General features: G+C 60.8%; 3 protein-coding genes across 3 annotated transcripts; 1 reads left to right on the forward strand and 2 right to left on the reverse strand.

Annotated features, from left to right (window-relative positions):
* Nucleotides 1-543: 543 nt before the first annotated feature.
* On the forward strand, nt 544-4,858 carry CMQ_41 (nuclear envelope pore membrane protein; the record flags this gene model as incomplete). The annotated part of the gene is made up of 3 exons (XM_014313980.1): nt 544-1,329; nt 1,459-3,655; nt 3,768-4,858. The coding sequence occupies 3 exons, from the start codon at nt 544-546 to the stop codon at nt 4,856-4,858; spliced, it is 4,074 nt and encodes a 1,357-aa protein (XP_014169455.1).
* CMQ_259 (translation initiation factor eif-2b epsilon) lies at nt 4,372-7,751 on the reverse strand (the record flags this gene model as incomplete). Its single annotated transcript, XM_014313881.1, has 4 exons — nt 4,372-4,717; nt 5,309-7,476; nt 7,537-7,593; nt 7,656-7,751. 4 exons carry the CDS (start codon nt 7,749-7,751, stop codon nt 4,372-4,374), a joined length of 2,667 nt encoding a protein of 888 aa, XP_014169356.1.
* Nucleotides 7,752-8,959: 1,208 nt separating this feature from the next.
* Nucleotides 8,960-11,687, reverse strand: CMQ_24 (stress response transcription factor; the record flags this gene model as incomplete). The annotated part of the gene is made up of 6 exons (XM_014313963.1): nt 8,960-9,050; nt 9,427-9,949; nt 10,014-10,209; nt 10,274-11,185; nt 11,246-11,386; nt 11,463-11,687. The coding sequence occupies 6 exons, from the start codon at nt 11,685-11,687 to the stop codon at nt 8,960-8,962; spliced, it is 2,088 nt and encodes a 695-aa protein (XP_014169438.1).
* Between the last annotated feature and the right edge of the window lie 4,416 nt (nt 11,688-16,103).

The raw sequence follows: 16,103 nt of genomic DNA on the forward strand, positions 1-16,103 counted from the left end.
GCCCCTGCTCCTGCCGTTTCTGCTCGTCACGTTGTCTCCTCTCTGCTCTTGCCGTCTGTGCCGACGTCGTGTTGCGGGGAGAGAGAAGCTCGGCCGCTCGGTCGTGCTTCGTCGCTCCTGCCTTGCTCGCCGACGGGTTCCCGTCGAACGTGACCGTGTGTATACAGTGCGTGTACTGTCCGTTTGTTTCCCTGCAACGACTCCTTCATTCCAGCCAATCATAGCTTCTGCGTGGACCGTGCCCTTGGCAGAAAATATTGCTCCCTGTGTATCAACTTCCCGCTGAGCTGGCGCGTCTTCTCTTGGACGTGAATGGGAAATGAAGCTTTCCAGCGAAGCAACGGCCACGACTCGACCTTGCCCGCCATTCCCCGTCTCCTTCGACGGTCACCACACAGCAGCAGGGCAGACCTGACGGTGGATCGCTCTCGGGACCGTGAACAGCTTCTTCTGTCCCACTTTGTTGATACCCAACGCAGCTTGCCTCGACTGCTCAACCATCTTGGACCTTGCCCCCCTCGTCTACCCTTGCATCGGGATGCCATGAGCGGAACGCCTCGCGTGCGCTCTGGCGCATTTCCACAAACGCCGGCCACCGTGCGGATGGGCGGTCGTGGTGCCCCCATGACCCCCTCGCCGAGTCCGCCTACGCCGGCCGGCGAGAAAAAACCCATCTTTGTCTCTGGCCGGCCATCGACGGCCGGCCGGCGGAGCATGAGCAGCAGCGGCCGTCGTAGCCGCCGCAGCAGCATGGATGGCATCGATGACTACGACGGCTACGACAGCTTCGGCCGCTTTGGTGGCGGCAGCCGAAGAAACAGCAGCTTTGGCCGCTTTGGTGGCGGCAGCCGAAGAAACAGCAGCTTTGGCGCCTCGCCTCCTCGAAATGGTCCCGTCATCCCGCTTGACATCATCGACGCGCCGACACAGCGGTTCTATGCCCTCGCCTTTTACGTCGGCCTGCTCGCCTGGAAGGGCTACGACTGGGTGCAGCTGCTCGAGGACAACAGCGGGTCCTTCTGGCTCTTCCTCAAGTGGATCTGCATCGATTTTGTGCTGCTCTTCGGCCTGCCCGAACTGCGCATTCCCTGGCTCGAGCTTTCGCAGCCGGTCGTGGTCGTCCTCTTCCTCGGCCACGTCGTGCTCGACTACGTCCTCATGTTCAACATCGGCGTGCCCTGGCATGCCTGGGCCCTCGGCCTGATCAAGGTCTTTTACGACCGCGAGCTGTCCATCTCGGAACACTACGTCAAGACGTCCAGCATCCTGCAGAACTCGTCGCTCATCTCTGGCCGCCAGATCATCAACATCCTTCCCGAGGGCTCAGCCGTGCTCAATCCCAGCGGCCTGCCCTTCTGCATCGACCTGTCGTCATCGTCATCGTCATCGTCGTCGTCGTCGTCCGGATCCACCACTGCCGCCCTGCCGCTCTACTTCAACGCCACCATCCCGGCCGAGGTCGAGCTCGTGCGCCGCGACCTGGACACGAACGAAGAAGAGGTCCTCAAGCTTAGCCGCCACCAGCTGCGCGAGATCGCCAAGCTGGTCCGCCGCCACGAGCAGGCCCAGTCGGACGGCAGTGCCACCACGGCCGTGCGCTACGACGTGCCCGTCAAGAAGCCCGGTGCCTACCGGCTCGGCCGCGTGCTCGACGAGTACAAGCTGGACGTGCAGCGACCCAGCCCCTTCTCGTTTGTCGTTGCCTGTCCCAGCGCCCAGGTGGGCCGCAGCAGCAGCAGCAGCGGTGGTGGTGGTGGCACGTCCGGCGTCTCGCTCAAGAAACAGTCGTCGTGGTCGTCGTCACTGACAGCGGCGTCATCAGCAGGTCCTGTCACGCGCTGCCACGGCGACCTGTCGAACCTCCTGCTCGAGGTGCACGGCACGCCCCCGCTCAAGATCGTGTACAGCCGCACCATCAACGGCAAGGACCACAGCTTCCACTTTCAGAGCCTCCAGCCCGAGGGCTTCTCGTCGCCTCTCCTCGGCACAGGCGGCGGTGTTCCCTCGCGCTCGTCATCGTCCTCATCGTCATCGTCATCGTCGCTGGACTTGTTGGATTTTGAGCTGGCAGCCGTCACGGCCAACATCCCGACAGAGGGTGACGTGGACATCTCGTGGGCACGGGCACGACGTGTGTCGGTCGGACTCAACGAGACGATGCACGTGGGCGGCGAGTGGCAGTACTCGATCGACGAAGTGCACGACGCGTTCGGCAACGTGGCCAAGTACAACGAGGCGGCAGACGAGCAGCACGACGTGCGGCCGCGGCCATCCAAGCACCAGCTGGCCCAGAGCTTCCTCGTGCGCGAGCGGCCACGGGCCCGTCTGCAGGGCTGCGACCTACGGCAGCCGCTCAAGGTGGCGCGTGGCCGGTCGACCAGCCTGCCGGTGCAGTACGACATGCCGGGCGTGCGGCAGGCGGACGACGGGACAGAACACACGCTGACGTGGCAATTTTCGCCCATCGATTCGCTGACCAAGAGCGGCGACCACGGCGACGGCGTGGTCACGCAGACGTATAGCGCGCGCCACGCAGACGACCTGCCGACGATCTCGGCACCGGGCCTGTACACGCTGCGGTCGGTGTCATCGGACGCGTGCCAGGGCGAGGTGCAGGAGCCGTCGTCGTGTCTGCTGCTCAACCCGCTGGAGCCGAAGCTGGCGCTGCGGTCCGAGGGCATCCCCGACAGCTGCGGTGGGCAGTCGGTGGGCCTGCGGGTCGACCTCGACCTGGTGGGCACGCCGCCGTTCCTGGTGCGCTACGACGTCAGCACCAACGGGGTGGTACGACACGAGAAGGTGCAGATTGCCAACATGCGGTACCAGCTGGAGCTGATCCCGCGCGTGGCCGGCAGCCACCGGTACGTGTTTCGGTCGATCGACGACGCGGTATACAAGGCGCAGCCGCTAGTAGGCGCGGACATGGTGCTGGAGCAGAACGTGAAGCCGGCGGCGCGAGCGACGATCGACCATCCGACCGGACGGGCGAGCGCGTGTCTGCAGGAGGCGGTGGTCGCGGACGTGGTACTGTCGGGCGAGGCGCCGTTTGTGCTCGAGTACGTGCTGCTGCACGAAGGCAAGCGACGGGCGTTCAAGGCGGAGCACATCACGACGTCGCGGTTCCGGATCGAGACGCCCGCACTGACGGAAGGCGGCGAGTACACGCTGGCGCTGACGAGCGTGCACGACCGCAGCGGGTGTCGGACCTTTCTGCAGGACTCGGGCGGCGAGCTGAAGATCGCGGTGCGGCGCCAGCGGCCGCGGGCGGCCTTTGGTCTGATCGAGAACCGGCGTCGCGTGCAGGTGGTCGAGGGCGCGCCGGTGAAGCTGCCGATGCGGCTGACGGGCGAAGGTCCGTGGCGGGTGTCGTTTCGGAAGGTGGTCGAGGGCAGCGAGGTGCAGACGCGCTCGCTCGCCTCGGGCAACGACTTTCTCTCGATTGGCGAGCGTGGTCAGTACGAGATCGTCGACGTGTTCGACAACCAGTGCCACGGCATCGTCGATCCAGCCGCGGCGCGGTTTGAGGTCGGCTGGTTCCCGCGGCCGGAGCTGTCGGTGGTGCCGACCGATGCGATCCGACAGCAGCCAGATGGGCTGCTGGTGAAGCAGGACGTGTGCGAGGGAGACATTGACGGGTTTGAGATTGATTTGAAGGGTGAGTTGGCGATTCTTTGGGTTGCCTTGTATGTCCTTCTGTCCTTCTGTCTGCTAACAGCATAGGCTCCCCCCCCCCTACCATGTCGAGTATGATGTCCGCCACAAGGCAGCCTCGGGTTCACAGTCGTCGCTCATTCACAAGCAGTTCGACGCCGCTCTCGGACGGGCATCACTGCAGATGGACACGGCCAAGGCCGGCACATATCGATACGAGTTCGCACCACCGGCCGACAGCCTGTACAACGGCGGCAGCGGCGGCAAGAGCGTGCGGACAGACGCGCTGGTGCTGCAGCAGACGGTGCACGCCAAGCCGGCAGCAGTATTTGCCAAAGCCGGACAGTCGTTCAAGTACTGCATGGCCGAAGAGGACAACGAGGAGCGGATCCCGATGGTACTGACGGGCGTGGCGCCGTTCTATGTCGAGATCGAGATCAAGCACCAGAGCGGCGTGGTGGCCGAGACGTACGGCGTGCCGTCGATCATGACACACACATACGGATTGCAGATCCCACGGCAACATCTTCGCCCGGGGACGCAGCAGATCCGAATCCGTCGGGTGCGCGATGCGCGGGGCTGCCAGCAGAAGACGGACGAGGTAGCGGCAGCAGTGGCGGCGACAGCGGCGGCGACAACAGTGCAAGTGCAGCTGTTTGAGGCGCCGGCAGTCTATGCGCTCGAGTCGCGGACGGACTACTGCGTGGGCGAGCGGATCAGCTACACGCTCTCGGGCACGGCGCCATTTGACGTGTGGTACACGTTTGACGGGACGGCGCGGCGGGGCAGCTCGGCGTCGACAACGTTCCGGCGGGTAGCCGAAGCGCCGGGCGAGTTTGCCATCACGGCCGTGGGCGACGGGGCGTCGACCTGTCGGGCATCTGTCAATCTGACGCGCACGATCCATCCACTGCCGTGGGTGCGCGTGTCGCAGGGCCGGACGGCACGGTCGGACATCCACGAAGGCGGCGCGGTCGAGATGGTCTTTGACTTTGGTGGCACGCCGCCCTTTGAGTTCTCGTACACGCGCAGCACGAACGCACGCAAGGGCCAGCGCAGCCAGGTGCTGGAGACCCGACACGACGTCTCGTACGAGCATCGCAAGGTGGTGCGGGCCAGCCAGGAGGGCACGTACGAGGTGGTGGCAGTCAAGGACAAGTTCTGTGCCTTTTCGACGCAGCGGCAGGAGGAGGTCGTGAGGGGGTAGGGCGTCAAGGAGAGATTGTCGCGATGTACATTGACGGATGTCGACACATGTCGCGGATGCATAAACAGGCGTTGGTCACGTGTAGTTAAGTAATGGAATGGTGTGCAAGTGTAGGCGACACTACACTCTTGTCAAGCTTCGAGGGATGTTGCCTCCCTACGTTGGCGCCTTCCCGTTCCTGTGATGACAGCTTGTTGCCTAAACGAAGAGGAAGGAACGAACGCGCGAGCTTGGCAATCACCCGATTCGCCATCCTACTCGTCCTCTTCATCTTCCTCTTCCTCCTCATCTTCATCTTCATCGTCATCCTCATCATCCTCGCTCCCGCTGTCATCCTCCTCGGCCGTCTCGAGCCAGTCGACCAGCACCTTGCACCGATCCCGGGCCGCCGCCATGCTGGTCTCGCCGCCGCTGCTGCCGCCGCCGGCCGTCGCCCGCTGGTCAGCCCACCAGGCCAGGATGCCCTCTTCTTCGAGCACGTCATTGCCATAGAGCTGCTGCAGCAGGGCCGCCAGCAGCGTGCCGGGTGCAGGGCTGCCGCTGGCTGCGGCAACCTCCTCGCCCAGCCGGATCCGCAGCCCGACGAGCGTGCGCTGCAGCGCCAGCACGAACTCGACCTGCTCGGCCGCCGAGCCGCCGCCGATGCCGACATCCCGCACAAACCGCGCTGCACCACGCTGGCCCTTGACAGCTCGCTCGGCCGCCTTGGCCGGATCCAGCTTCGGGGGAGCAGCTGCATCGTCGCCCATCGCCAGCTCGGCCGTCCGTCGCGCAAATGCGGCCGCCACCGCCCGCCGCAACGCACCGTCCGACGCATCCATCGCCAGACGAAGACTCATAAACTCCAGCCGCGCCGACTCAAAGTCGCTGCTCGACTCGTCCCGCAACGCGTCCAGCAGCCCGTGCACGGCGTCTGCGTGGAACGTGCTGCCGCCGCCTTCCCCTGCTGTCTTGCCATCTCCACGACCACTGCCATCACCACGGCCACCACCACCTTCACCATGACCACCTCCACTGCCGCCGGCCACGGCCGACGCAAAGGACGAGAACCGCGAGCGAGACCCGTTCCGGCTGCCGTCCACCCCCAGATACCCTTCACCATCGCCATCACCACCCTCGTCGCCGTGGCTGTGGCCGTGGGCGGACACGCCGTCGTCGCCGCCAAACACCCCGTGCTCGCCGTCCTCATCCGAGCCAAAGCTCGAGATCGACGACATCGACAGATTGAGGTGGGCCGTCGAGAAAATCAGCGACCGCTGCAGATGCTCCGCCGTCGTCGACGGGTCGCTGCTGTCGTCGTCTTCTTCACCCTCGCTGTCCCTGTCGTCGTCCGAGTCATCGCTCTCGTACCGGAATGCCGCTCCCTTGCCGCCAGCACCGACAACGGCCGCATCGTCCGCCACACGACGACCGTCCCGCCCGACAATCGAGAGCTTGACGTCGCCGCTGCTTCGGGCCGATGTGAACCCATCCGCCACAACGACGCCTGAACCCAGCACCGATCCCGCCGGCAGAACGCAGCCACGGCCGACAGAAACGCCCGACGCCAGGACAGACCGTGTCAACACCACATTGTCGCCCACCACCACGTCGTCCCACAGGTAGCAGTCGTGGATCTGCACGTTCCGCCCGATACGACAGCGCCGGCCTAGCGTGCTGCCGCTCACGACGCTGCCCGTACCCACAGACGTGTGCAGGCCCAGCACGGCCGACGCCACCGTGGCTGACGGGCTGATCTGCACGCCGCGCTCGGCCGCCACGTTGCCCCCGAGACACCGCCGCAGGCTGCGGTATGAGTGGCCGCTGACCAGGTTCGTCTCGGGCACCAGCGGGTACGTCCACCGGCCGAGAACGTCGCGGCACACGCCGTCGTACATCTGCAGGCTGCTGGCACGGGCAGCATAGCCGTCGGTCACGATGTCGGTAAAGATCAGCTTGCCGTTGAGCTCCCAGTCCTTGAGCACGTTGTGCAGAAAGTTCTTGCGCGGCAGGTCACAGTCAAAGCTCTCCGTCCAGAGCGCCAGCACGTCGGGCGTACAGATGTCGATTCCGGTGTCGATCAGGTCGGCACGCACCTCGATGTCGGCCGGTCGCTCGAAAAAGGCCGGGTCAACCATCAGCCGCCGATCCGCCCGGCTGTCCAGCGGCGTCATCTCGTCGTACTCGAGACAGCGGCCCGACTCGGCCTCCAGCACAAACAGCGGCTCGATGCCGTGCGCTCGCGACCGGTGGTCGTCCTCGGCTTCCCGCAGCACCATGGTCATGATGGCATCGCGGTTGGCCAGCCGCCGCGCCCGGTGGCGCTCCAGGATCGGGTCCAGCGGCACGTTGGCCACCAGGTCGCCGTGCACCAGCACAAAGTCGCCCTCGATGATGCCGCGCTTGTCCAGGTCCCGCAGAAAGTCGCCCAGCGAGGTGGCTTGCGCCACACGGATCGTGTCCAGCGACTGGAACGGGTTAATCTTGCTGCCGGCCGCCCAGCGCGGCGATGCCGCCAGATAGCCCTCCACCTGGTCGCCGTGTGCGCCCACGTACACATACACCTCCTGCACCCCGTTCATCGCCAGATACTCGAGCGTGTATTCGATCAGCGGCGTGTTGGCGAGCGGGAGAAGACACTGGAGGAAGACCGGGTCAGCTGACACAAGTCAGGCAAAACGAGGGGCAGCAGCTCTCACTCTGGGCGTATCGATGGTCAGCGGCTTAAACCGGTCCTGGAACGAGTCTGCAAGGATCTGCGGCCGTCGAATGTCAGTGCCTGCCTGTGCCAAAGAGTCCGGCCTGGATTCCAACATACGACTGCCTGCAGCACGTCCTCGCCCTTCTCGTCGACCTGGCCCTTGCCGGCCTTCTTGCCACGGCCGGCAGCGGCCTTTTTGTTGGACTGCACCATGAAGGCTTGAGGGAGCGGAGGCTGCCAGAAGAGCGTCGTCGCAGTAGGAGAGATGCGCAGAGAGCTCGCGTGTGGATCGTGGGAATGGCTTTGTCTCTCTCTCTTTTTCACTTGCTCCGAGGTTTGTCAATGGTCGATGACTCAAAAAAAGAATGGTGGGGTGTCCCTCTTTTCGGTCTAGCGCACTTCCCAGGCACAATCAGCAGCGCTAGAAGCTACTAGTGGCGGGCAGATCGAGTAGACAGCCAGAAGGCATGCTGCAGGGCTCTGGGGAATCTGGTCTGTCCTCGGGATATGAGCGCGATACGTCTTTCTTCTGGTTGGGTTCGTGGGCTGGAACGATTCTCTTCGGCTTGTCCGCCCGTCTTTGTCAATCTCAGCGGCCGCCAGCATCTGTCACGGGCACATAACGGAATCCGTCACTCTCGCACACGGCATGCTGCGGTACGCGCGGTAGAAAATGAGCAAAGCAGGACGGAAACCCCCAAGGGCCCCCCGTGTCCAACGGACGCAACCGGTGGATCATGCCACCTTGGCCATCGGCGGGAAAAAGAAGGGTCCAGACCACACCCGCTTGCGCAAATCTGGCCAGCTACTCCGTACAGGCCGGCGCACAGAGCACACACACATATCTTATATCGTTGGTCGCACCCGCTCGCTGTGCCAGGAAGTGTCCAGAAGAAGCGTCGCCTCTCCTCTCTCCCTTCCCCGTCCGCCTTGTTCATCCTCTCACCCACACCCACACCCACAATCATCATCAATGCAGCCCGGACGAGCCTAGAGCCCGTCCGAACAGAGCGACGGGGCGGCCTGGATGTCTAGACATGCACCAGGCGGGAAGAGGCGGCGACAAAGCCAGGCGAGGCCCTGCTAAAAAAAAGGTCGGCACCTCATTCGAGCGCAATCAGACTCATGCAAGCTGTTGCCTTCAGCCCTTGCCCTCTGCTCAAAAAGCACGCATTCTCCACCGGTCGTTCCTTCCCTCTTCTTCTGACCGCTGCTTCTTTCCCCTCTTGTCTCTTCTCTCATCGCTTATTTCCCATCTCCCGATCCCCATTTTCCCCTTTTTTCCCACTTCTGCCTCATGCGCCGTCTTCACGTCGCTTCTCCTCCCTTGTTCCCCGACGCATCCGCTCTCTGCCCTGAACTACATGCAGCTAGATTCTGATCACTTCTCGGACCACGCAAGACAGCTCCTGTCACATCGCTCAGAGTAGCTCCTGGAACTGCACAAAATCATCCCAGACGATGCCGTTCATTATAATGGCCAATGCAATGCCTCGCTCTGCCAACGAAGCCCTATACTTGTGGGCGAAAATGCAATCCTGAAACGCCAATTGGTACATATCCAGTCTCCCGTCTGCTAGCCAAAGAGAGTCGTGCTCCCCGCAAGCAGCCCCTGACCTCCCCTGACATCTCGTGGCCACCCATGGCCGCCTTTGGCCAACCCTGGCCGCCCCTAATAGCCCCGAGTTCCAGTCCCATAGGTATCATTCGGTAAGTGCAGGCTGAGCCTTTCAAACTGGTCGAAACGAGAAGGAGAAAATATGAAGCCAGAAGAGGGAAACACGAAAAGGTATTACAACAGAAACAAGGAGAAGCAGAAGCGAAAACGCTCCAACACGGTCGCGTCGACGGGACTCCAACGCCTCATGTGTATTGTCCGTGCGCATACAACCGCTGCCGCTTCTCTGGCCGCTCGTCGTGGGTCATCGGGTCTGCCAGTCCGCGGAGTCCTGTGCTGCCGATTGCGGGCGACGGCCCTCCTGGATACGGCTGCCGTGGACCGATGTTGGGGACGGGACCACCGGTGCTGGGACCACCGCTGCCTCCGCCATTCACCGACGTCGGCATGTACCCGGCGCTGGCATCCATATTCGGAGACGTGTGCTGGATCTGCGCAGTGCTGGGAGAATGCCACGAGGCCGACGTGGCCGGCGACTGGATCGGTGTGGTCTCGAATTTGACACCTCCGCTCGCGCTTATTGCGCTCAGGCTCTGCTGTGCCTGCATCGCGTTCATCGGCCCCATGTTGCCGGGGTTGATATATCCCGGTGGTGGCCCGCTGCTGCTCAGCTGAGCCATGTCCTCGCCCGAGCTAGGCTGCGGCGGAATTTTCAGCAGATAGGGCAGGTGTTTCTTCAAAATCCGCACCATGCCCTCCTTGGTGAACGGCTTCGCCAGCACGTCGTTCATGCCTGCACGTCACGCACACGTCAGCATTATACCCGGACAGGATCAACATAGCGCAAGCGAACTCACCCCAGTGGAAATAGGTGGCAACATCTTCACTACGAATGTTGGACGTCATGGCCACGATGGGGATGCGCGGCGCAGCTATGCGGATGCAAGCTGTGGCCGACACGCCGTCGAACACGGGCATGATAATGTCCATGAAGATAAGATCGAACCGCTCCGGCTCTTGGTTGACCTTGGCCACTGCCTCGGATCCGTCTCTCTGTTGCGTCGCTCACGTCAGTCATCCACCCGGCGTCTCAAAGGAATAGTAGGACCAGACGTACGGCAATCTCGACGGTGCAGTCCACCTGCGATAGGAACTTGGCGCCAATTCGTGCGCACACCTTGTCGTCTTCGACCAGGAGGATCTTGGGCTTCTGGCTGCCCCACAGCGACCCGATTGTTTCTTTTGATGGCAGCGACGGCGAAATGACCATCTCCGGCCCTGCGTTGGGATTGCTGAGCGGCCGCGTGTACGGAATATTGTTGATGTGGTCAGCGTGGAACGGATCAATGCCAGCATTCTGACCGGCCGGGTACACCAGATGGCGCATGTCGTTGATGTCATTCATGCCGATAGACACGCTGCCAGCACCAGTGCCCGGAGCGCTGAAGATGACAGACGACGAGCCTGCCGACTCGGGTGGTGAGTTGCCGGCATTGGCCTGGAACATGGTGGTGAGCCGCTCGAGCTCGCGGTCGGCCACGGACTCCGTCGACACGTTGTTGAGGATCTCGCGCGCCCGACGCAGTTCAATCGCAGGCTCGTCGGCGCCGTCAGGAAGCATGCCGAGACCGGCACCCGTAGGATGATGGTACTGGCCGGAGGCATTGTGTCCTGGGTGGTTCGGATGGCCCGGTTGCCGTATGGTGCGGCGCCGCTGCTCGTCGATGTTGTTGAGGTGGGTGATCAGCTCCATGTGGACCTGGTGCTGTGCCCTGACCAGCTTCTTGATGCTGAACAGCTCGTCGACAAGTACCTTGTTCGTCTGGGCCATCTGTGTGTATCTCTCCTGTAGGGCCTGGACCTGGTGCTGCGTGGCTGTGAGGCTGTCATTAAGCAGGACGATCTGCTGTGTGGCCGGAAACGGCTCTTCGGCTACGGTGACTTTCCGCGCAGCTGGGGCTTTGCGCCGGATGTTGTCCAGGTTGTCCTTTTTGTGCTGGCGAAACTCGGGGTGCTTGAACTCCCAGGCCTGTTCGAGGGGCTGTTAGCACGGGGCAGAGGCCAGAGACATCGCAGCAAGGGAACGCACTCCATGGCCATACGTGGCCTGGCCGCCTTCGTCGTTGTGTCTGACTTTGTGGAAGTCGTACTTGTTCAGCTGCCGGACAAAGCTGGCAAAATTGCTGTGCTTGAAGTGTTTTGGTAATATGGTCTTTGTAAATTTCTCGTTCTAGCAGGCAGGAAGCCCGGCGAGTTAGGATGGCGACATGGTCTGTAAGAAGCAGAGTTGCATGGCCAGCACGTACCTCCAAGACGACAAAGCTGGCCCCATCGTTGCCCCATCTGACGACCGAGTTGTATGTGGGATCTTCCAGCATCCTAAATGGCGGGAGGGAGAGCGAAAAGCAGTCAGCAGGGTTGACCAATGGAAATGGCAGCACGGCACAGGTGCAGGAGCCAGCGCCATGGGCCGAAGCATCGGCGAAGCCATTGTTCAGGGTTGCAAGGTGGGGGGACAGGAGCGGTTGCATCGTACTTGTAGAGCTTGCGAACCTAGGTAGCATCAAAGGAGGATGTGTTAGCGACACGAAGAGGTCACAATGGGGAGCGCATGGCAGAAGAGGCAGAAGGCAACGAGGAATGGTCGCGTACAAAATCGCTAGAACTGTTCGCAGCGGCCTGCGCGGACAGGTCGCTGTCGGGTGGCGGCATGATGCTCACAAACCATAAACCGGCGGCAGCAGAGAGCTGTTGGGACGAGATGGGCGATGGACGATGGGCGAGACGGCGAGACGGCGAGACAGACGGCCGAGGACGCGAAGATGGGTAGACGCGGAGATGAGTGGCCGTGGAGTCGGTCGCGGAAATGGGTGGACACGAGACGACAGATGCTGAGAGCAAGTAACGTGCAGGCCGAGCACTGTGCAGGAGATGGAGGGGGGAGGGGGGGAGGAAGGAAGAATCGATCGAGGCAGGCTATATAGCCGAAAATGAGGCCAGAGATTGGGAGAGGAAGAAAGGATGATGTGGCGGCTATGTACAGGAGAAGAACGCGCGATAGGGCGGGAGAAAAGTCGATTCGTCGAGGATGGGGAAGAAGAGGTATCCGGTGGAGAAGAGAGGGCGAGAGAGGGAAGAGGAAAAGAGGAGAAGGCAGAAAGAGATGCAGGATGGGATTGGCGTCCAGTGATAGCGGCAGCTAAGGTTGGCGTCTTGTGGATTTTGATGCGGTGGTGGGATTTGGTGGTTGTGGTGGTGGTTCTTGGGGCCGGTGGAGAATCCCTGGCCGTCTCTCTTTTCTGTTTTCCTTTTCTTTTTTTTTTCTTTTTTTTTCGCCGAGTCTCTGGCTGTGCCCGTTCTGGCTGCTCGGGCCCGGGCATCCTACTCTATGTACAGGAGAAGAGCGGGAGAGAGCGAAAGTACGGTGCCATTCACATAGTACAAAACCCATCTTTCCTCTGCTTCCTTGCTTTTTTGTTTTTGTTTCTTTTTTGTTTCCTATTTCCGACCCTTCTATCTGGGAGGACGGCACGGTCTCGGGCACAGACCGGGCTGCTTCAGCTCTGCGTCTTTCTCCACGCTGCCAGCTCACGTCGAGAGAGTCAGCCTGATCGTGCGTACGATTTCAAGTGTGTGTGTGTGTGTGATTACGGTCTTTGTGTGATGTCGGGTGTCTGGGAAGAACAGGCCCCAGTGAGGCCCCAGTGAGGCCCCAGCGACCCAAAAAACCCGAGGCAAGCACGGTGAACTTTACTGGGCCCATCTCCACTATAAATCGAGGAACAGGAGGGCAGGGCAGGAGAGAAGAGCGAGAGCGCCGTATCTTGCGTCGTACTCCGTGAGATGGTGGTATCCGAGCTAGCAGCTGGGCCGTTGGAAAAAAACGCCTGTTGTTTTGTTTTCCCTTGTGTGTCATGCCAAAGGCGGCGCGGACGGAAAGAGCGAGTGCCCTTGGGCGACTGCCTGTACTTTGTAAAAGAATGCGTACGTCGTACACGTGAAGAAGACGGCGTATCTTGTCTCTTTTTTCCCCACCTTGTGCAGCCACGCCAGTGTGGCGTGCTAAGCCCAGAACGGACCTACGCCGCAAGCCACCGGGGAGAGCCCTCGGTGTTGGTGGCTGTCGGTTTCGAGGCACCACAGCAGCGCGCCATCTGCCCGCTTTCTGCCAGCTTTTTGCCAGCTTTCTGCTCTCTGGCTGCAGCTGCACTTGCAGCTGCACTGCGTTTACACTGCATCTACACTGCGTCTGCACTGCGTCTGCACTTGCCGTCAGCCAGGCTGCTCACAGACAGCAAACAGGCTAACTGCCTGTACAACATACGCAAAACGCCATTCGCTGCTGACTTTGCCGATCGCCTCGCTTAGCGCAGTCGCCGGTGGATCTGCCCGCCCTCAGGACGACTTCCAGGTTAAGCCGTTACGGGCCATCTGGACGCCTCCAGCAGGACAAAGAGGCAAACGAGGGCAGCAGCGGTGGAGACGGAGGGCCCTTGTCCATCCGACGGATAAAGAGGAAAGAGCGGCAGCTAGTCCCAACGAGTCCATCCGCACTGTCCGGTGGTGGCCCAAAGTACATACGCGTACAGGCTCTGTAGGCCGATACGATGCTCGTATAGGCGCAACCGGGAGGGATGCGTACTGCATAATACAGTATGTGCCGTGTAGATCTGACGACGAGAGGACAGAGCCAGACAGAAACGACGGGGGACAAAACCTGGCATGACCGATGCAGATCGGCCGCCCGTTGTCTCCATGCGGAACAGGCCTGCTCGCCAGCCGAGCGAAATTCGCAAACTTGGGCAGATTGGCGTACTCTGGATTTCGCAAGATACGAGAAGCCGCCCACACCGGCCATCCTCGCCGTTTCAGTCTCACCCTTCACACCCTCCTCGGCTGGGCCCCGTCCAGGACACAAAATAAGATATTACGATATCTTACGAAATAGAAGAAACGGTCGGTCCCAACCGTCTGGACGACGGTGCATTCGGGTCTGGCCCGTGTCGGCTTCTGGGGCAGTCTTCCGTCGTTGCTCTCACACTGGACTCTGGCATAATGGCCACGCTTCCAACTCTTCTCGCGAGCTGTCTCGTACGCGCACATTCGCATCGCCGTCTTCAACCTAGTTTCAGCCCATCGGACCGTTTCGTCAGCGTGGTATGATTGGCACCGCGACTAAGTCCTTTCAGGACAGGAACGGTGGACCGCAAAGAGAGACAATGCGATAAGACCGCCAGCGCAATTACTGCTATCCCATCATGCCGGAACGAAATGGCCCGCTGCCGCTGTCGCCGTGCCCGTTCCAATCGGATGCACGCACACGTAAATGATCGATGCGCGTCGGCCCAGCAGATTCTCGTCCCCATTCCCAGTCCTCTGGTTCCTTGAGAATGCCCCGTCAGAGGACATCGGCAAACGGCCGCATGTCGCTCACTTCGTCGCTCGTTGTCTGCACCCAAATCGCTTGGCAGCTTGTTCGCAAAGCCCTACGGCGAGAGAGCCTTGCGATGCAGGCCAGCAAGAGGAAGAATAACCTAAGAGGCCCGTCCTGACGCTGCCAAGCTCTCCCGAACAGGCAATCGCCCTCTGTCCTCCCGCTCTTTCCCCCCAACTGGACCGCTTTGCCGTGCCGTGACACCCCGCCCCAAAATGCTTGTCCCTCGACCAAATGGACCGCGGTCTAGACCGTCCGCTCTCTGTCTGGCCAACTGCCTTCGCAATGCTCTTTCCCCTGAAAAGGGTCAACGCCTTCTGGCCTCTTTTCCTCGTAAAGCCTTCTTGCTTCTCTGCTTCTTTTTTCCACAACCGCATGCGCACCCTTAGACACATGCTATGCAGCCAACTAGACCGCAAATGCATACCATCCGATCGAGCTACTGCATACGGTATCGTATCTTTCTCGTTGTTTGGTTGGACAGGCTTACGAGCAAAGCTACTGGCCTCTTTTGTGCACTTCCTCGACGATCTCCTCCCCCTTCCCGCTGCCCACCTTTTCCCTTCCAGGACAAACGGCCGCTGCAACCAACAGGAGGGAGTGGGGAAGACCAGTATTACGAGGTAGGACAGAAGAGACACGATTCTGACCATGCCGTCGGAGACGCCGACCCATTCGGCTGGTAAGACCACCTACTCGTAGCTCAGATACTCGCCATACGCAGGAACGGTGATTAAGCCACGTGCTAGCCGTCTTCTGGGTGCTAGACCGGTCTAAAGGCATCTGAAGGCCCTGCGGCCAATACCAGAGGAGGTGTTAGTGCAAATACAGGCCCACCAAGCTATAGGTTATTTTCTGGTCCCATTGGTAAACAGCTGCACGAGGCAGTGTGGGACGTTGTCGGGACAAAAGGAAAGACTCTGACATGGCGGTGGCCGCAAGCCACATAGCGCCCCATTCTTCACGTCGGTGACAGATATGCATGCTGTCTCGCATGTAAGATATCTTTCTTGTGCTTAGTGTCTTGTCGTGACGCCCCGATCTGCAATGCAGATGCAGCTGCCAAATCCAAAAGGTGTAACGTTTTCGCGCAGCCCTAAGTATTCACCATTAGGCGAAAGTTGGTGAACAGTGTGATGCAAGATGCATGATAGTGGTGATGAGTAATGGGCAAGGTATAGTGTCTCCTAGCAGGAAAGCTTGCCAACGCTCTTCCTCTTTAGACTCCCATGTCGGCGACATTGGGCATCCACGTGTTGCTCCGTCCTAGACGGCAATCTTCCAGGCTTACATCACCAAATGGACATCCAATAGAGAACAGAGAGCAAGTATGCTTACCTCTGATTCTTTTTATAGCTTCTCTCTCGTCTTTGTTTGTCCTTGCAGCCCATCCGGGCATTCTTGGCATTATGGCTTCCTGAGTGGTTGATAGACAGAAGTGTAAGAATCGCCGCCATCCATCCTCCCTGACATGGTCTTGTTACTGTTCTTCCTGCTACTGCGCCTGACTCTG

Source organism: Grosmannia clavigera (genome assembly GCF_000143105.1).
Source record: "Grosmannia clavigera kw1407 unplaced genomic scaffold GCSC_179, whole genome shotgun sequence".
Taxonomy (NCBI): Eukaryota; Fungi; Ascomycota; class Sordariomycetes; order Ophiostomatales; family Ophiostomataceae; genus Leptographium; species Leptographium clavigerum.